Consider the following 25,662-nt stretch of genomic DNA (forward strand, 5'->3'; position numbering starts at 1 on the left):
ACATTCTTTCAAGTATGGCTCAGGCACTGGAGGTTCACAATTATATGCTGGGTTTATTTTTTAAGTTGTGCTGATTTCTCTTTGCTTGATAATGGCATCAATTTATTTTTATTAAAATACTTTAGATAATACAATATCATACAGAAAGATGTATATTAACATTAAAATGCAATTAATGTATTCATAAATATCATTTAACATTACTTTTCTCAATTGGTCTAACTGTAAATCTAGTTGCACCATTTGACTTTTGGTTGCGCCACCTGACATTTTAAAGTCCATTCAAATTGAACAGGCATTAACATGGACACCTATATTCACTTTTAGCCTTGAAGTAAAGTATATACATACATTTATTAAATAAAACTGAAATTGCTATAAAGAAAAACATTGTTCATAGTTTACCAGGGGTCAAACCACCTGACATGGTAACTTGACCCAACCTCAACATGGCTCAAAAATGTTAAATAATCAAACATTTGTTAGAGAACTTCTAACCTTGTAACTGCAGCATAGCGGTCATTTGGGGTCCTCTTATGTGATGCCATATTCTCTTCAAGTGATATGACAAAAATGTGCTATTTGACATTTGGAGAAATGCATTTTTCGGACTAAAGTTTTTTGAAGAAATTGAATGCATCTAACACAGCACTGTTTCACAACTTTAAATAATTTATAAGCAATTTAACATTAAAATATGCCAAACTATTTAAATATGAATTTTATTGAGTAATACAATTTTGACTACAATTTGGTTCTCTGCGTCTATGGTTCGAATGGTTGGACCACCTGACATTTTGGAACTTTGGAATATCAAAAATCTAATCATGTTATTGCATGACATAAGTATTTCATCACCTACCAACCAGTAAGCATTCCGGCTCTCACAGACCTGTTAGTTTTTCTTTAAGAAGCCCTCCTGTTCTCCACTCATTACCTGTATTAACTGCACCTTTTTGAACTTGTTACCTGCATAAAAGACACCTGTCCACACACTCAATCAAACAGACTACAAACTCTCCACAATTGCCAAGACCAGAGAGCTGTGTAAAGACATCAGGGATAAAATTGGAGACCTGCATAAGGCTGGGATGGGCTACATGATAATAGGCAAGCAGCTTGGTGAGAAGGCAACCACTGTTGGTGCAATTATTAGAAAATGGAAGAAGTTCAACATGAACTCGGTCTGGGGCTCCATGCAATATCTCACCACGTGCGGCATCAATGATCATGAGGAAAGTGAGGGATCAGCCCAGAACTACACGGCAGGTCCTGACCTGAAGAGAGCTGGGACCACAGTCTCAAAGAAAACCATTAGTAACAAACTACGCCGTCAAGGATTAAAATCCTGCAGCGCACGCAAGGTCCCCCTGTTCAAGCCAGCGCATGTCCAGGCCCGTCTGAAGTTTGCAGATGACCATCTGGATGATCCAAAGGAGGAATGGGAGAAGGTCATGTGTCTGATGAGACAAAAATAGAGCTTTTTGGTCTAAACTCTACTCGCCGTGTTTGGAGGAAGAAGAAAGATGAGTACAACTCCAAGAACACCATCCCAACCGTGAATCATGGAGGTAGAAACATCATTCTTTGGGGATGCTTTTCTGAAAGGGGACAGGGCGACTGCACTGTATTGAGGGGAGGATGGATGGGGCCATGTATCGCGAGATCTTGGCCAACAACCTCCTTCCCTCAGTAAGAACTTTGAAGATGGGTTGTGGCGGGGTCTTCCAGCATGACAACGACCTGGCACCAGTAGGTTGTAGGCTTAATCATCTGCCGACCTGTATGTTGTCTAGATGCTTTAAGTTTCCCTCAAGGGTTGAGAAAGTTAACCAGATGGGGGAAGACAACATGTCCCTTGTGTCAAGCCCAGGACATGTGATAGAACAAAGGGCATGTGTTTGATTGACATGAGACGGATGGGCAACAACTTACCACACCCCTTTTTCTATGTAATAAATACGGATTGTTCATGTATGGAGTTAGAGACTCCTCAGACGATTATGTTAGTAAGCGGTTGACGCGTCTCTCATATTTGCATAATAGTTAATAAAACTGTTAGAATGTGCCAAGAGAACTTTGTCTCTGTTTCTTACTCTTACTCAAGAGTGTCGATACATGGAATTTCCATCACAACACACAGCCAGGGCAACTAAGGAGTGGCTCCGTAAGAAGCATCTCAAGGTCCTGGAGTGGCCTAGCCAGTCTCCAGATCTGAACCCAATAGAAAATCTTTTGAGGGAGCTGAAAGTCCTTATTGCCCAGCGACAGCCCCGAAACCTGAAGGATCTGGAGAAGGTCTGTATGGAGGAATGGGCCAAAATCCCTGCTGCAGTGTGTGCAAACCTGGTCAAGAACTACAGGAAACATATGATCTCTGTAATTGCAAACAAAGGTTTCTGTACCAAATATTAAGTTCTGCTTTTTTCTATGAAATACTTGTCATGCAATAAAATGCAAATTAATTACTTAAAAATCATACAATGTGATTTTCTGTATTTTTGTTTTAGATTCCGTCACTCACAGTTGAAGAGTACTTTTGATAAAAATTACAGACTTCTACATGCTTTGTAAGTGGGAAAACCTGCAAAATCGGCAGAGTGTCAAATACCTCATCTCCCCACTGTATGTAGTTTGTCCACAGAAGTGAACCTGGATGAAAGTTGAGTTACCTTGGAATCTCCTGAAACCTGACTTGTAGGATAGCCCTCAGAAAAAATGCTTACATTATTATATCATATTTTTATTAAGTTGTATACTTTTTCAATATCATCTTTCAACAGCCATACCCACAAAAATATTAACAGTAAAGTATTTAACAGTAAAATATTAACAGTAAAATATTAACAGTGTGCAAGAAAACATGAGTTATGGCACATGAGTGACCAGATACAAAAAATAGATATTATATTTCCTTCATAATCAATAATTCATAATTCATAATCAATCAAGGCAAAAGGTTATGGTAATGCTTAACTTTACAGTCCTGTCTCAGCTGGTGTTAACACTTTGTGGTAGGGAACTTTCAAATAGGTACTATATACAGTATGGTTTTAAATTAATTCAAAAGCAGCCAAACAGTAGTTCTTCTGACCAGGTTAATTCCAAACAGAAAGAAAAGCCTGTAAAACAAAACAGAACCAGAGGTACATACAATACAAACCCAATCGCAAGATGAAAACCAAAGATGAGTAGAGGGTAAAACTGAGCTTTGATTAGTACCAAGGGCTAGACATTAGTTTCAGAATTCTAGCATACTGCTAATGGTAATATGCATTTTAGCATCAATCTATGGGAGAAAACCTCAAGCTGACCATTGATCCATCAGAGGAATAACATTTATTTCCTGGCCATGTTGCCTGACTTGGCTGAACTCCTGGCTCTAACCAGCATTGAACATAAGACACGACCAAGGCAAACCATCAATAAATGAATCAATTTGATTTACCATCTGTAGAATTAATTCATTGAGAAATAATAAAAACTGTCCTCCAGATAGTCAAGTTTAAAAGACAGGAAACTTTGTGTTTGAGTGCAGATTTTACAAACCTGTTGATAATTAGGGGTCAAGTTAGGGTCAGGTTAAGGATTTTCAATAGGAATTTGTCTGGGATTCCCAAAAGGATAGTAAAACATAACATGTGCAAGTGTTACTCATAAGAATTGAAAGAGGTCTCAGCTGTTAAAAACAATGAAATTACACACATTGAATCATGTAGTAACCAAAAAAGTGTTAAAAAAATCAAAATACATTTTTTGTAGAAAATAAAGAAATACCCTTGAATGAGTAGGTATGTACGTGTGTGTATGTGTGTGTGTTTGCATGTGTGTCTCAACCTGCCTGCTAGTTCAATGAGGAAATAAACAACAGACTTAATTATTATGGAAGAGAAACATCATGTCCACAGAAAATATCCTGCATCAGGCTGACATTCAATGAAAACACATTTAGATTTTTGGGTGAAAAAAGTTGATTCCACTTTCATTGAATGATTCTTGTCCTTAGTTTCATATTACAGACACTGTACAGTTGAATAATAATACCAGACTGACTTGATTCCATTTAGAAAGAAACTCAAAACAAACTCAAAACTGCTACCCCCAAACAATTAATTATCGCACGTCTTAAAGAAAGTTTATACACTATTTTTATTTTTTCTAGAATATTTTTTTAATTGTCTTTTACAATCAAGATAGTTTTAGAGACAAGACACTGCTTTGTAACTAGCTCCTGATCTCCAATATAATGCTAGACAAGCCAATGAGCATAGCCCATGGTGAGATCCCAGTAAATAATATAAAACATCACTGGAAGTCACTGGAACATCTGAGGGTGTCATCATGGTACACTGGAAACCCCTGGGATATCTACACTTTGTTGGAAACCTGGATCTCATTGGCAGAAATGGTAATATTTGTACACCACCCTACTGGTTCAAGGTAGAAAAATATGATCCTATATCTGTACTTAAATTTAAAGTTAAGCTGGGGAAAAAAACAACTTGTCTTACAAAATATCTTAACGTAATTAATTTAAACAAATTATGTTAAAAGGACTGCAGTAAACGTGAACACAATTGAACTACAGCCTCACTGTACTTCAATAGAACTTTACCACAGGCAGCACTTACATGTGCAGCCCAATTCTGAAATTTTGCTCAACATCTAATCAGATTGGACAAAATACAAATTCCTGACAATAGATCAGAACTGAGTTGCCTTTGTAAAAACATCCTAAAAACCTCCCTTACCTTATCTGTTAGAGGAGAAACACAAGGATAATCTTAGATCATTGGCTTGCTCCACAAGTAGACAGCTGGATATTTTGCCATGTAGTTAACCAACTATGTAAAAAAATAAGTTCACCGAAGCAGAAACGCTGTTTATAGCATAGATGGAGTCAGTTCCATTTCAATTTCAATTTCAATTCCAGTCAATATAAACACTGGAAAACAAGTTATTGTCAGTGCTTTTCAATTAGGAAACAACTGCATGAATTAAAAATGGAATAGGCCCCAACCATGGTTGATAGCTAACCTTAGCCTGAGTGGTAGTGTGCTGTATGTATGCTAGGCATTAGGTGAGTTGGCTAACACAGTTGTGTGGCACTGAAAATGATCTGGGTTCAAACACGGTTGGTACATGTGTCGTACCAATCTGTGCAGTGACTCTATGCCATTTTCACAATAACATAGAATCTTGTGAAGACACAGATGTTACCGGCATGTGCCATCACCTCTGCCAATATTAAGCAATCCAATAGCAAGTCAGCAAACAAATATGCACCTATATAATTGTATGGCCATGTTGGTTTAGAGATGTTGGGAAACTTTGCCTGAGACATGAAGACTTCCTTGGCTAAAGCCGGAAGATAACACATTCAGCAACAATGGATGACCCAGGGATAAAACCAGATTGGTCACACATACATCCTGCACCCCTCTCCTTACCCCTTATTAATCGAACCATTCATCCATTAATAGATCATAGGGATGGTTTGGGATTTTGTTTACTTCACCTGAGTCAGATGAACAAGGATACAAGGTTCATATGTCTGGGGCCAGTATGAAGGGAGTTAGAAGTATGTTTGCAAGCCAATGCTAACTGTCAGCAACATAACAATTGCTAGTCTACAGGAAAAGCCAACATGCTAGCTGTTCCCGAAGACTTCCATTCATTGCACTGATACTAGTTAGCATATGCACAAACGTTTGATGCTATCTAACTGCACACAGAGACATAAGCATCTTTTCTATAATTTCATCTGACTCTGGGCAAGTAGATAAAAAGTTTAATTGCCAAAATCCTAAAATATCCCTTTAAATCAATCAAACAGCTATTGATTGACTAAAATACATGCTATGCATCAGCCTATACCTTAATTTAGGCAACTGTGTATTCCTATGAAGATAACTGTAATAATCCCCTGTTGACATTAATCTGCCATCTCCAGTTGAGTCTGTAGCTCATTGTGAGTCACAGCCTCAGGTTATTACAGGTTTACCTACCACAGAGGGAGAACACATGGATGACGTTGCTGTTGTAATCTGGTCTGCTAACGCAGACACTGCCCCCTAGCTGTATCTAAGGAGTATGGTGCTTTTCCAGAGTGACTATTTTGTGTGTGTGTGTGTGTGTTAAACAGGGCGGAGCTTTCAGCTATAGGATTACGCAGGGTTTCTTGTCTTTGAAAGGGTTTTCTGACGTTGGCATGCCAACGAGGAGTGGGTCATTACGGGCATGCTGCTCACAGTAACTCATCAGGTCCGCAGCGGCTTTTGACACCTGGAGGTGGGGGTGGGGGGGTGGGGTGATGAGCAGAGGTATATCGTGATGCTTTTATAAAAGTGGGTTCCTCCTATTCAAACACAGACACACACAGACACATTTTGAGAAATATATCTAGGTCCACATAAAAAGTACATTTAATGAAAGATCCAAATATCTAATTGTTCCCTGGATGGATGGTGATGACCTCCTTGTCCCCAGGCATTAGAGACCGGTGACAATATGGGGCTCTTAGGTACTGAACTACCTGCTTTCACATCCATCACACACCTCTGAGGCGCTGCTCTACATCCATATGGAGGAGCGTACCTTTATTTTTTTTTAGAGAAGTCTATATGTGATAACTGTTTCTAAGACGAGATGTACTTCCAGATTTTCACTTCCATGCTACTAGATTGACTTGCCATTTACGTTCATAATGTTTGTGGGGGGGGGGGGGGGGGGGGGGATTCAGCCAAGTTTGATTCTGAGTCGTTGTGAAACCAGACGTTCCCATGGAGGAGGGATGTGGATGTCAAGAATAATACGAGAGGCATGTTAAACGACTTCAGTTGAAATGTCAGTGTGCTGACAGAGCCACCTCCTCCAGATGACAGAGCCGCCTCCTCCAGATGACTGGGCCACACACAGCCGACACCAAGCAAGAGCTAGCATGAACACAAACCGTATGCTGTACCTTAATACGTTCGATCCCTGCCTCAATCCTCAGCTGTTCTACCAGTTTCCTGGCTTGAGCAATGTTGTTATTGGTCGACATCCTGATCCATCAATACACAGACACACCGACTAGGGAGAGGACAGGGGAGGGAACAGACGGGGATGCGGGGTGTTAAGAAAGAGATTAATCATTTGAAAGTAGCTTTATACTGCCCTCATGTGGTTGGCTGATATAATCATGAGAAGAACATAGCCCTTTCACACAATTATCATTTTGCCATGTATTAATATTAAATATGGCTTCTATATTAGATTTACAAGTTGTATGCAGAATCCAGTTTAATTTAGCCATACAGCGTGAAGGCAGCACTAAACCTACAGTTAAGAAATAAGGCCTGGATTTGGTTTTCTGCCAGTATACAATGGCTAAGAGCTGTTTCCGGACACATTGCATCAGAGACTTCCAGGATACATAAGTTAGCCATGGTGTATTGGCAATATACCAGAAACCCTATCAACCAGTTAGCAATGCAAATACAGCAGTAAAAAGTGTCATACTTGTGGAATTGGGTCCCATATTCTTCATATACATGTCATACTATGTCCTGAGTGGCTTGTTAAATGACTGTACGGTTAAACACAGGTGTCCAATCTGACCGAACATAAAATAAACCAATTATAACAGCGAGCGGTTCCTTGTTGTAGTGGTGTGTGTTTGTTTGTTTGTGTGTGCGTTTGTGGGTAAATAAGGGAAGCCAGAGGCGTTGGGAGGATCACAATACATTCGGGGCTTAGCCCTCCCCCGGCCCACCCCGGAAACAGAAAGTACAGGGTTTTGAACGTACATGAGGAACATTTCGATGTACATGCAAGCGGACTAGACATCTACATTGTCGTAATGCGCAATCAGAATTAGTGATGAACAGATCAGGGGCTATTGACAAAAGATCCGGGGCTACAGCCTCGGACGCCCAGGCCTAACGACACCACTGAGGGAAGCCACAGTTGCGGCCATTAATAATATGGACATTGCCAACTTTGTCACAAGTCCCATTTTCCCCAGGCTTTATGGCACTGTACATGCACTGGCCTAAATCACGCTCACACGCACACGCACAGTGGCACAGGTGCACACATGCCAAACCCCTACCTGGTTGATTGTAAGTAGGTTGCTGTTGGCTCCCGGGTCAGGACTGGTGTGTGTTGCCTGGTAGACAGGTGCAGCAGGTAGGACAGATGTTAGTTGGTTGAGGGGCAGTGCTGACCAAAATATGTTGGGTCAGTGAGCTGGACAGCAGTGGGTATGATCTCAGGTGGAATGCTGTAGGTGTCAGTTTATCGGGACAGCAGATTTTTCCAGGTGAACTCCTGCATGATTGAAACACAAAATGTGACTTTGTATTTAACTTATTCACTTTCTAAATTCATATTTGACACATCTAATAGCTGTTTTATTTTGGATTGAGTAACTAATTACATCAAGTGACATAAAGCTACATTGTCGCTCTCCCATTCTCTCTTTTTCTGGCGCTGGGGAGTTCTATTGTAATTACGGTGGAGGACCTCGAGACTATAATTAGGGTTGTGTGTGTCTGTGTTTGAGAGGGAGGGACACAGTATAATAAATATCTAACTACTAACTATGTATTATATTGGTTGGTCTCGTCACGGTATCTCTGTTCTTTCCTAAATTTGCTAAAATGCAGTTATGTTCATTTTTCATAGCTTATGCTTAGACAAATTAACATTAAATTCTCTCGCTACAGCTCTGTTGGGCAATTCCACAGTCCACCAATACCATGAGTAACACAGTTAAGTACAGCTAAGTATTCCTTAAGCTTACTCCAGAGCTGTCCCTGATGTCACTGACAAGGAATGTTGCTTAGGAGAGAGGTCACGTGTTTTGCGAAGCACAAGACCACTGGTTCACACCTAGTGTGGGGCTGACAGGCTAGGGTGGCCTTTTATTGTCCCCAGCACAAGGTGGACCTATGTAACATTTCTGTGATGCTTTATTCCAGCTTGACATGGAAAACATGGGACAAACACAACATGTTCTGTATTTATGTATATATTTGGTCAGTGTATTTAACCATGAAAATAGGTTACATTTGGTCTTGTTTTAGGAGATACGTCTACTTTGTTTTAAAGTAATCTAGCCAAAATACATCCATAGAATTTGGTTAATTATTTTATTAACACTTACTCATGCCATTAACTAACACTGTTTTCGCTCATGTCCTATTGATTTAAATGTATTTAACTGTCCAGCAAATAAAAGCACAGTCCTAGTCATATTAGTAAACCATGGTAGTTGTTGTGTATTTACATCACACCTCTTCATTCCTAACAAATATTGTGCTTTGAGAAAAGTGGCATTTGTTCAACAAAATGCATTTTAAAACGTGTGCGTTGCAATTTCAAACTTCCCTTATTAGAATGGATTCTCATTATTTCCAGACCAACTGTAGGGTTTGGGTGACCTGTCAAAAAAGCCTCTATCATTTTACATTCTCATAATAATATATGCTAGATTATCTAGACCCCTAGGCTGTCTCATTCATTAGAAACCTTACCGATTTCTTTCGATGTGTTCTATGAATACTACAACGTAAAACAGCATTCTGTTGATAGTGTTCATCAGTTCAAGATTCAACAGGGGTTGTAGGTTGGCCGATATGGGTGAGAATCACAGTAGGTTTCATAGTAGGACCATGGCCTACACGTCAATCTCATATTTTGAGAACAGACTAGCGTGTGTGTGTGTGTGTGTGTGTGTGTGTGTGTGTGTGAATGCGCGTTGCCCCGGTGTGCACGGTAGGCCTGTTCTTCCGAGTGAAAATATAATGCGGGCATTTTGACGGATGGAACAGTGTGTCCTCGAGCTTTTCTGGCCACATACACGAATGCACCCACGGAAGGACGTGTACGCACGCGCGCGCCCACACAACGCACAGCTAAACACTCCGGTCTAATACTCTAATAGGCCTACTCAATCTCAGCTAGGAGAATAGGTTGTTGACATGTTATTATGAATATTTTCGCACGTTGGAAATCATGCATGTCTTGCAAATAGCATATTAGGCCAATAACACAGTTCCTTCAATACAATATCCAGCTGTTTTTATACACCGCTGTGTTGCTCCATTATCCACATAAGCTACAATGTGAGCTACCGAGGTTTTGATAACGTTTCTCACAGAGACCCTGGTCCTCAGTTCCATTCCTCCCCACCCTTTCCCTATCGGTCTTGGGTTGAGGAACTCAAATTCGTGACCGATGGCTCACTTTCCCACAGGAGCTTTCCCTTTTCCAAAATCGTGAAGGCACAATCACATTAACCCCAAATAACGACATGATTCTGTAAAGATGTGTATAAACATATAAAATAGCCTGATATTTCTCAACTCACCTCCGATTGCGCTGTATTCCTGATTTAAAGGGGCAGCTTGGTTGGTTCCACAGTCTGTTCGTTCAATCTCGGTCTTACCGAATCAGAAGCCACCCCCTTCGTTTCTAGCGGTGTCCGTCTACCTACCTCCCTCCGCTACTTCTGGCAACTAGCAAGCGCTCTTACACACAAACTTGATTTACCCCTTGAGAAAAATAGGAGTTGGTTCAGGGAATATATGCATGAAGTTGACCATAGAAACTGATTTGTTAAGTTTGCCTTTTTCCCGATCAATGATAATGGTTAGGGTTTGAGGAAAATGAGACGATCTGAGATCTGTGCCGGGTCCGAGAGTCTATTTGTTGTCTTAATTGTTACTAATCGTCGTCAAAAAACAATAAATGCTGTACAATTCATTGTGCCCTCTTCCTTTTCTGTCCCTCCACAATTAGATTTAGATTGTGACACTTACATCGGTCTATCAAAATACGTTCTCTGGACCGTGGTGTGTGTATTCTCGACTGAAAATTATTTGATTTTAACCAGTCAAGGCTCTGCGCATCTGGGTACAGAATCGATAGAAGTATCAAACATGGTGCAGTAATACATTCATGTCTCAGGGAGGCGCTATTACTTAATGTTATTTACACAGTTCTTATTTCCCGCTGACTAAAGCTGTAGCCTAGTCCTGGATGGTAGACCGAACATCTGCCTTATGCTCACCCAATCATTCAGAAAAGTATGTGGTTGCTATGGAAATATGATATGTAGTTACCTTTAATTTGTCCTGCATGGCCGTGTCAACACAAACACGCACGCAAGCGCGTGCACACACCACTGGGTTTCAGCCCCAGGTTTCCCCGTACAGTGGCAGTCTCTCCCCAGTCCCATGGGCTTTTTATAACCACCAGAGACCTAAGAATAGCAGATAGAGGGAGAGGGAAATGGGGAGGGAGGAAGAGACAGGGAGATGAAGGGAGAAGAAGAGACTGCATTGGCCTCATTTCTACTGAAGCGTGAAATTACGCTGATGCCTATACAGTACAGTTGGCTTTCATTTCCTCTCCTTTGATGTCTCCCTGTTTCTCTTTCCCCTCTCACTTTTTCCCCTCCCTCTCTCTGTTTATCCCTTCCTCTCCCCCCATCTCCCTGTACCTCCCTCTCTCTGATGTGAGGTTGAAGGACGACCCTCCAAAAGCATCTGTAGTGCACTAAAAAAAATAGAGAAGATTACAGTTGACTAAAAATTGAGCTAGCTCAGGGTAACTGCTCAATTGTAATTCACACAGTAGTATTTGGATTCGAAGAGTTTTGCCGTGTTATTGGCATGTAACTGTTTGGTTAGACTTTAGCTCAGTGTCTAAACACATTATTGTGGCATGCAGATGGCCAATGTTTAAATCCAGTCGGTCAAAAGACTAAGGAATGCATTTTTTGTAAATGATCTGGGTTTGAAATACTCACTACCCTCTGAATTGTTACTTGTCAGTATCCAAAATATGGTGCTAAAATGGCTGCCGTCGAATTATGCGATGTTATCTAAGAGCATCGTCATTTGTATGTGTTCAAATACAATGGCTAGACTCTTTACAATATGACTCATGAGTCAATGTGTGTCGCGTGCAGTGGTATATACTTTCTCGCGCCCCCCCCTCTCTATTTCTCACTCTTGGCATCCCTTTCCCTCTCTCCATATCTCTGATTTTCTCCCTGTCCTTCCCTGTTTTTCTTTCTGACTCATAGACTGTGTGAGGAACTCCATTCATTCCATAAGATGTCAGTTGACTTAATTAAAGCCCGGCTCGTGGTGTGTCTGTTTGAGTGCGTGTTTATTTGTGGGTTTTATAGTCTACGTGTTAAAATGTTGTATTGTGGTAAGCCCCTGGTAACTGTCAGGTGTAAACACCAAGCTTGTTAGTTACACTGAGGGTGACATCAAGGGGTGTGACCCTAACGGTGTGTTGTCTCGAGCGTGGCATAATTCCGAGTATTTGTATGTGTTTGCCTAGATGCACCTGCAGCGAGTGTGTTTTTTCCAGGTGTCATTCCGGAAGTGAGCATTCCGTCGTTCAGATCCCATGGTGGGCTGTTAGCCTGAGGTCTCCTCTCACATTACGTGGCGGACTGACTCACACACACACTGAGACATGCACACACTATACGTGAAAACACACACTGTCTAGAAAGTCTCGCTCCGGTAGCCCGTCACTTGGGTCACATTCTGACGCGGCAACTGTCGCCGTCACCCAGTAGCCATGGCAACCGCAGTGGGCGAAGAATCCCCGAGCAGATAATGAAAGAGAGGCACACGATGTGCTTTGGCTGCGGGCACACTGTCAGTGAATGAAGGAAACATCACACTGTATGTTTGTAAGCTGCCGAGAGTGCCATTGTAAGTATTTCTAACCGACCAGGTGTCGCGCAGTTGGCACGCTGCACAAGGAAACAACACAAAAGACTGATGTTGTGTTGTGGTTTTTTATTAGGAAAATCATTTTGCAGATTCAATAATTTCTTCATATATATGATATATCATATGTAATTAGGACGCATCAGCACAGTACATTATAATAGGAAGACTATTGCTAGAATTGATAGCTATATTCATTATTAGGCAATTCTAAAACTTCATCTTTAAAATAAAATCATTATTAGCAATAATAAATGTCTATACATGATTATTAGGTAAAAATAAAAGATTAGAACAAAAACAGAACATTATTACAAAAATGATAGGAGATTAAAAACGTATGCATCTTTTCCAAACTAAAGACATAATTAATGCAATAATTATTATAATAAAATACAAATATGTTAATTTCACAGTTTGTGTCCTTATTGGTTCTCATGCTGTCTGGAAGGAACACTTATTGGGGCCATGCAGGTAGGATGGAGCAGAGATGGAGGTTAGTAGGATTACACTACCCAGTTTGCACCCCTCAGAGGCCTGGTCCGGAATCAACCTTGAGGCACTTCCACATTTTGTGTTTGGCAGAGCAGACAGGTATAAACAATATGGCGGAAGTTCCCCAAAGCCTGATAGTAAATCACTATCCAGTCCCTTTTGACTGCTAGGAGAGAGAAGCTAAAGTCTGTTAGTGGTGTCTGGGCTGGGCTGATATTATGATCGGGGGTGATTCAACAATTCCAAACTGTATCTCTGGTAGGTAGAAACCGAGTTGTTACATTGACTTCTTAACTGACTTCTCTTGCCATAGTCCTTTGTGCCTCTTCTCTTCCGCCACATAACTGGCATGCTTACCCTGTTTCCAGCTACGTGACTTGCTGATATCATACAACAGTGACTGTGGGTTGTTTTCTTATAGAAAACATACTGTGTAGAAAAGACACAACTTCTCTGACAATGTATAATCTACACATTATTTAGTTATGTTTTGTGTTCCAATCTAAGTTTTGATTCAGTCACACAGCAGCCTCTGTCCATTTCATAGCTGGCTGAAGGGTGCTCCCACTTCTAACTAAACAAGAAACGTTCATGTAAACCGCATAATGGACATATTGTGAGGAAGTTACATTTTCTGCATGGATCTCAAGTATAGCTTTCTGGTGCCTGCACACGGGAAAATAAACCATATCATTGGTTTGTCTCTGGATGACTCCACCCTTTGGACTTGATTGGTTGCTCTAGCAGTCCCTCAGGTGTTCAACCAAAGACGAGAGGAACCTATCACAGGGCCATTCTCTCTCTGGTTATGATAATGCTCTGTAGAACAACACAAAATGGCCGCGCTTTCATAGCTGAAAGGACCACACTACCAGCATTCCTTTGAAGAGGGAAAAGTGTCACAATTCCCTAACGTCTCTCGATCCTCTACAGACGTTATGCCCACCCTCAGCAGTCTTTTCACTGCAATCTACAGACGTGGAGTGAGGGGGCGGTACAGCAAATGAGTTACAGAGGGACATACGACAGCCTATTCCCTGTATGGCGCAGTACAGCTACTTATAACGGCAGGGACGGTAGTTATCAGAGGAGCAGATAAGGATGTTTCTGGGGCAAAAAGCACTGCTGTCTGTCTGCTTGGTTCACCTGTGCGTTCATGTGTCCCGTGTGTGTTTATCTATGAGCGAGTGTGTCTGAGCCTAAGCAGCATGACTCATGCGACACCCGTGGGTCGTCTCCACGGGAAACCTCTGACAGACACCTAATGAAACCGTATATAAAGATCCACACGCAGCAGTAGGAGCAGTGGCGACAACAACTACCACCGTGGATGTTGCCCGTTGACAGATGCATTGAGACAGGTGGAGGGAGGACGGGGAGGAAGTGTCTGTCCCCATTCAAACCAACACTGTCGAGTGCGCGGTACACCCGCAGATACACTTAAACACACACACACACACACACAATATTTATGTAGAATAAATGATATAGGATCGGACAAAATACGAGATAGGTTTCATGAGGGTTCTGGTAAATCCTCAAGTGAAGAATGCAGCTGTTTTGGTGGACCCTGGACCTGAAGGGCAGATCTTGTTGATTTAACCCCCCCTGGAAGTCAGTCTCTGAACCGATCAATTAACTAAGTAGCTCAGTTTGGTGCTTACATGGGACGAAATCCTGCTACACCTGCAAAACTTCAGGGACAACGGGGCTGCCTACCCCTGCAGTTTACTGTAGTATCGTTACAGCAGAACACAGTGCTAAAACTGTCTTGTAATCAGGTCACTGGCTGTAGTCTAAAACGTGGACTCAAGAGTTTTCCCAGTCAGGTTTGGAGATCTGGAAAATGTCTGGGCCCTAAACACAACATAGCAACAGCTATAGCATTTCAAATTTCAAACGTGCCCGTGCTTTTTAAGTCATCTGGAATTGAACTGAAAATAAATACTCTCCAATCCAATGTAAGCAGCGATGTAATCAAATCTCGGATTTTATTTAGAGAGACGTGCTTTCTACCTCACTGGGTCCCGCTGTGTTATTCCACATCCCCTCTACAGGCTGTAGTATGCATCTCAACTGGCCCCCCTCTGTCGTAGTACACTACTTTTGACCGGACCATATGTGCTCTGTACCAATAAGTCACGCACCATGTAGAAAATAGGGTGGGATTTTTTAGCTACAGCCTATCACTCTGTCTGTTTCATTAAAACAACCTGTTGTTTAACCAATCAACAGCCTCACTGTGCCTTTTATGTGCTAACGCTGACATGCTGTACACACACCAAACAACACAAGTACCCAACACCTCCGCTCTTTCCCTCTTCAAAATCAGTTGGCAATGGCAGTTATTTATCCTGCAAGATGCCTTTAGATAAAGAAACACAGTAAAAAAAATAGAAAAATAACAAATAAATGAAAATGTCAATACAATTATTGTGCTTTTGGCTTTCCTGTATAGTAAGAAGTAGAATGATTTTGCCCCTAAACGCTGATCTCAGATCATTTCCTCTGTAACAGTTGAGGTTCTGATTTGGAGAGAGTACGCTGATGCTATATCTGCGGTCAGGGGCACCTTCCTTCCACCCAGAGTATGCATACTGTACAAAGACAAACCACCATATTGCTTCATGTAAACCAGGAGAGATGTTCAGGACAGTAATATCATTGCATTTACATGATAATATTTTTTCTTTCAGCCAAAACCATTCACATACTAAGTCGGTGAATGACCACTGGGCTCCAAAAATGTGTGTGTGTGTGTGTGAGAGAGAGATACGGTAAAGTGCAATGTGATGGTATTTGCATGGCATTAACCCACTGAGCTTCTTTTCACTGGTGAGTGTGGTTGGTCCATCACTGTCTTCTGTGCTTTTCTGTGCATTCAGCTCCTTTTTTGGGGGGAACACAAGGCCAACAGAACGTGTCTTCACAAGAAACAGCAAGGGCCAAAGCATTCTCACTGACATCATTCAAGGTCTTCCCAGTCCAATTACGATTATCACAGCCAAATTGCTCCTCAAACATTTCTGATGGCTCTTCACTCAAGTCCATTGTTCATCCAACAATCCAAGTCCAACTACCAATTGTCCAGGCAAATTATTTGTGTCTTTCCCATTTTCCATATCCTAAGATTTCAGCTCACTGTACATTCCTCACTTGAATCTTAACTCAAGTCTAAGAGGGATTGTTGATGTCAGAAGCTTAATTTGCTTTTAGTTAGAAGCCATTTTGAATCCAACTGAACGATGAGTTAGAAGATTCTCCGTTTTGAATGATGACAGTTAGAAACGGTGAGAGTATACCGCCAGGATATTTTAAAGGTGATAGGAAGGGAGGCCATGTTTGCATGGAATATGTACATTATGGCGTTGTGTACCTAGTACAACATCTAGCGACCTCGCCAAAAGGTTATCGCCTCTTAGCGCAATGGCTGAGGTGTCGGACGGATGCCAACAGGTGCAGGGTGGAATGAGTTCCTTCTCAGGCTACCCCTGAATCCTTTCACTACAGTGGGCCTATTGGGAGGGTAAGGACCCTGGATAGACAGGAAAGAGAGGTGTGTGCTGAAAGAGAACATGCCGGTGGTCTTAGTTGGGCCCACTTTACTCTCTCCTTCTCCCATTGTCTCTCCATCTCCTTTGCTTCTACCATCCTACCAGTTCTTATTTTCTTTTTGACTTCCCACCTTCTGTCCGTCCGTCCATCCTTCCTTCCTTCCTTGCTTCCTCCCTTCCTCTCCATCCCTCTACATAACGCTACATTTGCCCTTCAGTCTCTCGGCCCGGGACTGTTTCCCGGAGCGTTTTCCATCTATGTTCAGACTCATGTTTCTCTTCTTGTCCAGGTTGAGGAGCTCTTGGAACAACTCTGTCACGTTGTGATTGGTCTTCGCAGATGTCTCCATGAATGCACACTTCCATGTGGTCGCCTAGGGGACCACACAAAAGGATTATTGTTGTTTAGATATTTATATTCATTGAAGGCAGTTCACTTTACAGTAACCAGCCCGACAGTGCCAGTCAACTGTCCAATATACATGTCAGGTCCATAGGGTGGGCTTTTTTCCTGTTCGGGTCTGGTTTAGTGGACACAGGTTGAGATAGGACTAAATAAAATCAATGTCAGTGCAGAAGTTGAACGTTACAGACCTGTGCTTCTCCGTCCTTAGTCTCCACCTCCCTCTGAGTCTCATCACTCTTGTTGCCCACCAACATGACTGGGATGGTCTCTATGTTCCCCTTAATGGCAACCACCTGGTGGAGGGAAAGACATTACAACACAAATAAACAAACACACACACACACACACACACACACACAAATGTAAACAGATAAACAGACCAAAAGATAGAAGCACAAAGGTAGAAAGACCGACACACACACACACACACACACACACACACACGCGCACACAATCCTTGTCTCTCTCACCTGTTGGTAGATGGGTTTGAGTTCCTCCAGAGACTGTTTGCTTGTAACAGAGTAAACCAGTATGAAGGCATGTCCTTTAGATATGGACAGCCTCTGCATGGCAGGGAACTGGTGACTGCCTGTTGTGTCAGTGATCTGCAGCGTACACACGCTCTTATCGCAGCTGATCACCTGCAGAGACACGCACAAGTGTACAAACACACACACCACGTATTACCAGAGTACTACACCATCTGCAGTTTAACCAATGTTTTCTGCTGATCGCTAAGTTGTATCAGTCAGATTGGCTCGTCGCATTCCGAACACGCTCTATCATTTCCTCTGTCATGCATCATCAGTTCAGCTCTGGTTTCATTTGGAATGGCAAAAGATGGCATTCAGGCAAAAGGTGGTGCACTAAAAAGGGGTAGGATTACCTCTGTCCAAACCCCCACCCCCTCCCCACCACCCCCCAGCTCACCTGTCGATACGTGTCCTCTACAGTGGGGATATAGGTGTCCCTAAAGGTGCCTTTGACAAAGCGTAGGACCAGGGAGCTCTTGCCCACTCCCCCAGCACCAAACACCACCACCCTGTAGTCATTACTCTGCTCTGGCATGCTGCTCTCTACAGCCAGGATACCAAATTACACCTTGAGAAGGGAAATGGAGTGAAAGAGACAGAGAGAAACACGTACAGGTTAAAGGTTAAGGGAAGCGGAGGATGGGATCTAACATTGAGATTAGACACAACAACTGTATGGTGTCCAGCAGGAGAGGGAAGCAGAGGGTGTGTCCCTGAAAGCTATAGAGCTACATCTCCTTTCTACCGCAGCTCATTCCATGTATCCAGACCAAGTCCTCAAATAATATTCTGGTTCATCTATAGGGTGTGTGTGCGTGTGTGTGTGCATTATTGATGACCTATGGAGGCTTAAGATTGGCTATAAGAGCCTTAAACAATAATCATAACACTACAATAAACCCGGAATTGGATTTGAGATGATAAAATGACTATGGGGTTAGAGTGCAGACTGACAGATTTAATTTGACAGTGTTCTCATCCATATTGGATGAAGCGTTTAGAAATGTCAGCATGTTTTGCATAGTCTTCCCATTTTAGGCTGTACAAATATATTTGGACAGTCGAACATTATGTACAGTAAGGTAGTCGGGCTCGGTACTTGTTCACATATCCTTTGCAAGCAATGATTGTCTGACGTATGCGGCCCACAGACATCACTATACACTCAGTGTCGTCTCTGGGAATGCTCTGCCAGGCCTGTACTGCAGCCATCTTCATCTCCTGTTGGAGTGAGTGTCTTTTTGCTTTCTGTCAAGTCTTCAGCATTTCAAACGAATGCTCAATTAGATATAGGTTGGTTGACTGACTTGGCCAGTAAAGTAATGTATGTTTGGGTCATTGTTCTGTTGTGGCATGACAAAAGCTGCACCCGGCGAGTTCAGTGGTGTTTCGTTGCATCTGAGTAACATGATCTGGCTGTCTTCAGAATCCATTCAGCTGATGTCATCAGCAGTTACATCATCAATGAAGACAAGTGACCCAGTTCCTGTGGCAGCCATTCATCCCCAAAACCTAACATCCCCTCCACCAAATTTCACAAATTAGGTGGTGTTCTTTTTTCTCAAACTCTGCAGGCCCTTTAGATACTTTTTAGGCCCTTCTGTGAGACTTTCTTTTTTCACTTTACAGTCCAGGCTCTGTTTTTGATGGTGGTAGTTTCTTACACACCCAGGCCTACCTCCTACAAAGAGTTCCTGATCTGTTGGCCAGTTTCTTTTCCCAATAAAGAGTATTCTTTGGTCATCCACTTTAGAGGTATTTCCTGTTCTAGAAGGTATTTTCTTTCTTGCTTCTTAATTTACCAAAAAGTAGATTTTCAACATTTAACTGTTTCTGATCGATTTATTCAGATGTATCTGCCTGATTATGGCCAGCTTGATTTCCATTGATACTTCTGTGGTTTTCATTGTATCAGACACCATCAACAGACTCCATATGCAAAGCCTACAATCCAAGTAAATATTGACAGCTATCTTCTGCGTTCATTAATGATGCAAACAAACACATCTGTTTAACAAAAACAGCTATGCAACCAATTTCCCAAAAACGGGCTGTAGTTTCTAAATGGATGAAAATACTGATATGATGAAAATACCTTTAAATTCAACTTGACAGTCTTCACTTTTTATCATTTTATCATTTCACACCAACCTTCTGGAATGCTGAGCCTCAAAAAAGCATGCTTCACTGTCCAAATACTTCACTGTGCAAACTAATATTCGCAAATGCACACATTTCTGTCTAAAGATCCACGCAACGCACAAGCCCTCCTGTCCTTGACACTAGGGCAATGAGATTGATGACACTACTCCCAAATGGCCTTTCTCTGTCCGTCTTCATCCGTCCGTCTCACTCGATCTCTCTCACTCCACCTCTCTGTTCACCTTTCTGTTTTCCAAAAGATAGAGAGAGACTGGAAGGATGGAGGGCTTTAATGCATTAATGGTACAAATGTGTTTTGATCAGCCCAGCCAACTGTGCATTAGGGGATAACTTTGGCACAGACCAGGACTCCTCTCCTCTGCTTTTCTCCTCCGTTCTTCCCATCCTATCTTCTCCTGTGTGTGTGTGTGCGTGTGTGTGATGTTTAAGTTGCAGTGGTTCAGACTGATTGACAGTCTGTCCCTCACACGCATGCACGCACACACACATTTGCAATTTACACACATGTCAGCCTCTTCTGTGTATGTGCCAATATGTCTGTCATAAGAATGAAAGCGGTTTCACACATATGCCCTTGGCTGACATCTGCTGGCAGGTCTTGTCGGCAGCCAGAGGAGGTGTGTGTCTGCATGTATTTGCGTGTATATGTGTGTGTGTGTGTGCACCAGCGCAGCCAGGCGAAAGACACTGATACTCAGGCATCTATGATTTTATACATCCCTAGGGAATTGTGAGTCCGTGTTTTGGGAGAAGGCTTTCATGGGGCATGGCCATGTCAGAAACTGACAGCGAGACAGAGAGGACGATACGTGTGACTCATGTATGAGTGTGGCGGAGAATGATGCAAACAGAGGAAATAACCGTCCCAGTACGTCCTGTGTCTACTTCACGTCAAACATTTCAACAGCTTGTCTTCGTCCCAGTTCCACTCAGGAGACCCTGCATTCCATCGCACCAATGGATTGCCCTGACATTAAGCTGTGTGTGCGTGTGCGTGTGTGTATGTGTGTGTGTGTGTGTGTGCACAACAGTGGTCTGGGCTTAGCAGCTAATCATTGAGCTTAACCTCTCTGTTCTTCTGGACTGTCTGCATTGACCCAATTCCCAGGTCTAAACTTAGCAGCTCACCTCCTTCACGTTTACACACGTTTACACACGCATGCATGCACACACACACACACACACACACACACACACAACCTGACACCCACAGTGCATTTCCCTGTTGGTTAGTAGATACGGGAGCGTGGAAAATGACAACATGGACAAACGGACAGCCGAGGTGTTGCTAAAAATCACTAAAAACTTCAGTCCCGCTGGAGATCAGTCCCCAACTCCATATTTCCAGCTAGTGCCTTCCATGCCCTCAATACCCTAATTTGTTACCTGTCTGAATTGCCCAAAATAGCTTGAAATATATATTTAAAAAGATACTTTGCCCCTGGTTAGTCACCATGAGCAGGGCCTCACAGCACACCCATTTACTCAGATATGCACCTATCTGAGTAATATAAAAGCCAAAACATTATGACCACTCCCAGGATGCACTGTGGGAAGACGACAAGCCAGTGGAGGGAGTGTGATGCTCTGGGCAATATTCTGCCGGGAAACCCTGGGTTCAAGCATTCATGTGGACATCAGTTTGACACATGACTAGAAAGAGGAGTGGGAGGCCCCAGTGCACAACAGAGCAAGAGGACAAATACATTAGTGTCTATTTTGAGTGTCTTAATCTTTTCTTTTTATTGGCCAGTCTGAGATATGGCTTTTTTCCCCGCAACTATGCCTAGAAGGCCAGCATCCTGGAGTCACCTGATCAGATGTTGAGACTGGTGTTTTGCAGATACTTTTTAATGAAGCTGCCAGTTGAGGACCTGTGAGGCGTCTGTTTCTCAAACTAGACACTAATGTATTTGTCTTTTTGCTCAGTTGCTCACTGGGGCCTCCTGGTCTTCATTCTATTCTGGTTAGTGTCAGTTTGCACTGTTCTGTGAAGGGAGTAGTACACAGCAGTGTACAAGACCTTCATTTTCTTGCCAATTTCTCGCATTGGAATAGCCTTCATTCCTCATAACAAGAATAGTCTGATGAGTTTCAGAAGAAAGTTCTTTGTTTCTGGCCATTTTGAGCCTGTAATCAAATGCACAGTTCGCCTTTTCAAATGATAATCTTGGATTAACAAACACAGGAGTGATGGTTGCTGATAATGGGCCTCTATGTGCCTATTCCATTAAAAATCATCCTTTTGCAGTGACAATAGTAATTTACAACATAAACAATGACTAAACTGTATTTCTGATCAATTTGATGTTATAAAATGTGCTTTCCTTTAAAAAAGAAATAAAAAAATTCTAAGTGACTCCAAACTTTTGAATGGTAGTGTAAATACTGTATATATTATAACTGTAGTCTATGACTATTTATTAACAAGTCAGCTCCTTTTAAAAAGGGTCTTTGTAGAGCCATGATATCACCATACTAGAAAGGAAAATGTGTGGGTTTGTCACTTTTTCAAGACACACACACACACACACACACACACACACACACTGTACACACACATGCACCAAGTTATCATGATATTTCAGGACTAATATTTTATTTATTAAAAAAATATATTATCTTGAACATCTAACCCTTAACAACAGCCTAACCTTAACTAAACTGTAACCCCAGTTACAAAACGTTTACACCTAAACATAACCCTTATCTTATGGCCTAACTGTAAACCTAACCCATAAGCCTAAAAAATTATTTTGAAAAGTTGTGACTTGCAAAAGGTCCAGAACATTTTGATGATTTTCATTTCTGAAAATATAAGGAAATAAGTAATGCCACTTACTCAAGCACCCATCTACACTCATGCAGCCACAGCCCACTCATCCTTTCCTAGTCTAAAACACACTTCAAAGCTTAATCTCTAGAATTACTGTCATCCCTATCTTTCTCATCCATACCTCTCTCCTTTTATTCCTCTCCACTCATCCCTCTCCTTTCAACTTACTCTTCTCTCTCTCTCAACCTCCTCTCCACCATCCCAACCTCCTCCTTTTCTCCTTTCAACCTCCTCTCCTTTCCTCCCCAATATGAAAATAGACAATGACTATATGGGAACATATATCAGTATAGCCATGGAAGAAGGCCTGCCATCAACAGCACATATACCATTAATCAGACAAGCGGACATTGTCCAGATGGACCTCATGAAAATATGGAGGGATTAAAACGGTTTAGCCTACTGTTAGAGTCAAAGGCTATGCGTCACATTGCCGGAATATAGCCTTGTGTGTAATAATGCATGTTTATGGCAGGCTTGCATGGGAAGCCATACAAGGCAAAGTAAGAGTTAAAAACGACCTCGTTTGTTGTCAGTGGGTCTAGAATACGCCATCACAGGCTAGCCTACTCTGCCCTTTTCATTCATAAAATACCACAGGAACAAGGAACGCCATCTCTCTTTAGTGGCGTTTTCATAATTTCACAGGAGCATCACATCCTCCAAATCATCCATTCATTCAAAATTTAAAATAGGACATCTTACATTAATATGCATATAATATAAAACTTACTCCATTTCATTCCTAACGACAAGGCACATGTTTATCATCCTCAGCAACACCCAAGTGCAATATAAACGTAACATTTGTTGAAAATAACATAACAAACCGTATGCATAACGCTGCCCCATATTTGCTATGAAGAGAATCGCGTGCGTAACTGTCCAGGAGAGCAATAACTCAACGCCACCCAATATAAAAATTATCTAACCAACATAGCCTAAATGATATCAATAAAGATAGATCTGGTTGTGGTTGTGTGTCTCATAGGCCTACCTGAACTTGACGTGCAGACCCGTTTTAGCGACTGTCTTTGGACGAGACGCGTGTAAGGCAATACGCTGAACGCGTCTTAAAACATTTTATACGATTCATGTAGAGAGCCCATGTCGTCCGCGAATGCAATACCACAGCCAGCGTTCTCTCTCTTTCTCTCCCTCGTCGTTGAAGACCCTTGATACCAAAGGACGTGGGAGGTGCTTTTCTCACTCTCTCTTTCTCTCTTTTCTCTATTTCTTTGATATTCCCACACACTACAGTTCTAGCGCTGCGATGTCTTCCCTCTATCGGTATGTCTTTCTTTCCTCTTCCTTCGTCTCCATCGATCCCTCTATACATCCAGAGCGGCGCGTCATCACACGCACCCACGTTTTACCGAATCTAAAACGCAGGACTAGACATTGTTGCGTGAAGCAATCCTTTAGTCTGAAAGTCAAAATAAACGCAAATCATGTTGGTGTGCAATAAACGCTATAAAACAGTTTATCTAGTATCATCCAGAAGCTTAATCCTATACTAATAAATGACAGTAGCCAAGATCAAGCGATCCGTCAAAATAGGCCGTCAAAATATGTATTTAGCCAATAGCTTACATTTTATTCGAGCTAAACAATAACGCTCGCTTAGCATGACCAGTCCCAAACATAAGTGTTAGCTTTTCTTTTGTTAGGTCAAACTTCAAATACGAGTCAGCTGTCAGATTCAGGGACCGTTGGGAAAGGATTTTAGGTGCCAGGACTGCCAGCTAAAGGTCAATGCTTAAACCGCAGCACAGAAGCCTACAACTGCGTTACCCGATATTCCTATGGCGCCAACTGCCTTGGGTAGAAGCCACTCATCCATAGAAATGGGTAAACTCAATTAGAAATGTTTTCAAGTTCATGTGTCGTTACACATTAACAACATCGTTATTGCTATTGAAATGCTTTGTTTCCAAAAACTTGCTCAACAGTGTAGACATAAGTAATACAGTATAATAAGAAAAAAGAATAAAAACAATATACAAGAAATGTAAACCAATCAGTAATACAATAGATAGTTGGTAATAGTTTCAGTTTTAAAATATTTTAAAGCACCTAGGCTGGTTTCAGCATTCAGCCGATAATATTATTACTTCTAGTGCAATAGCACATTATAAAATAATGAATGATGAAATGTAAAATGTGCAATAGATGCAATACATTATATTACCAACAATTGTAGGTAAGGGAGCAGTCGTGGCATAGAGATCCCCAACGCATGTAACTCCAAATTCACAATGACACGGAGAAGTCCGTGTTGAATGCAGTGGGTTTAGCGTCAACGGATCCGAAGTTTCAGTATGAAGCAGAGAGGAGTAGCTCGGCAACTAGCGGTGTTTTCAATAACGTGTAAATGGCATCCAACCAGACCGCAGTTCAGGACCGTGGACAGAGATTATCTAAATTGCCATGGTAATAGCTTTGATATTATTTTCTACCCTTTTCCAACTCTATGCATTTTTATTCCTTCGGACGAATATTGAATTATCTGTATTTTCATTCAGAAAATACAGGGGGGTTCCAGAAAATGTGACGGGGAATATATCACGGTTCACAGGTGGAAGCCAATGGTAATTGTAAGGTAATGGTGTCTTTATGGCAATTTCTGTACTTTGTGTACTCTGGGATCTTCCACCACAGCATATTGGTTGAGTACTTATCCAAGCAACATATTTACGTTTTTTTTATTACAAAAAAGTCCCCAACATAAAACCAATGTCACCCTATTGTTAAGTTTCAGAACTTTAAAATGCATCAAACAGAACGAAATTTCAACATATCATTTGTAATTCAATGAGAGAATTATTCAGGGGTTTGAATACGTATCCAATGCATTGTATATTTACTGTGTGTGTGTGTGTGTGTGTGTGTGTATGTATCATTTATTAACAACTGAATCCATTACTAA

The 25,662-nt window shown here is 41.7% G+C and overlaps 2 protein-coding genes across 3 annotated transcripts; both read right to left on the minus strand.

Annotated features, from left to right (window-relative positions):
* Positions 1 to 4,131: 4,131 nt before the first annotated feature.
* On the minus strand, positions 4,132 to 11,212 carry gng7 (guanine nucleotide binding protein (G protein), gamma 7). 2 transcript variants are annotated; one of them, XM_010865403.4, is made up of 5 exons: positions 11,112 to 11,212; positions 10,358 to 10,541; positions 8,096 to 8,313; positions 6,965 to 7,074; positions 4,132 to 6,285 (listed from the first exon to the last, which is right to left on the minus strand). In XM_010865403.4, exons 4-5 carry the CDS (start codon positions 7,043 to 7,045, stop codon positions 6,160 to 6,162), a joined length of 207 nt encoding a protein of 68 aa, XP_010863705.1. In that variant the 5' UTR covers positions 7,046 to 7,074; positions 8,096 to 8,313; positions 10,358 to 10,541; positions 11,112 to 11,212; the 3' UTR covers positions 4,132 to 6,159. The 2 variants fall into 2 exon arrangements, with proteins under 2 accessions (XP_010863705.1, XP_010863704.1); XM_010865402.4 differs by lacking the exon at positions 11,112 to 11,212 and having other exon boundaries at positions 10,358 to 10,880.
* A 1,588-nt stretch (positions 11,213 to 12,800) lies between these two features.
* On the minus strand, positions 12,801 to 24,104 carry diras1b (DIRAS family, GTP-binding RAS-like 1b). Its single transcript, XM_010865406.4, has 5 exons — positions 23,731 to 24,104; positions 18,132 to 18,302; positions 17,672 to 17,842; positions 17,390 to 17,494; positions 12,801 to 17,169 (listed from the first exon to the last, which is right to left on the minus strand). The coding sequence occupies exons 2-5, from the start codon at positions 18,267 to 18,269 to the stop codon at positions 16,987 to 16,989; spliced, it is 597 nt and encodes a 198-aa protein (XP_010863708.1). The 5' UTR covers positions 18,270 to 18,302; positions 23,731 to 24,104; the 3' UTR covers positions 12,801 to 16,986.
* Positions 24,105 to 25,662: the final 1,558 nt, after the last annotated feature.

The sequence above is a fragment of the Esox lucius genome, chromosome 22 (assembly GCF_011004845.1).
Source record: "Esox lucius isolate fEsoLuc1 chromosome 22, fEsoLuc1.pri, whole genome shotgun sequence".
NCBI classification, from domain to species: Eukaryota; Metazoa; Chordata; class Actinopteri; order Esociformes; family Esocidae; genus Esox; species Esox lucius.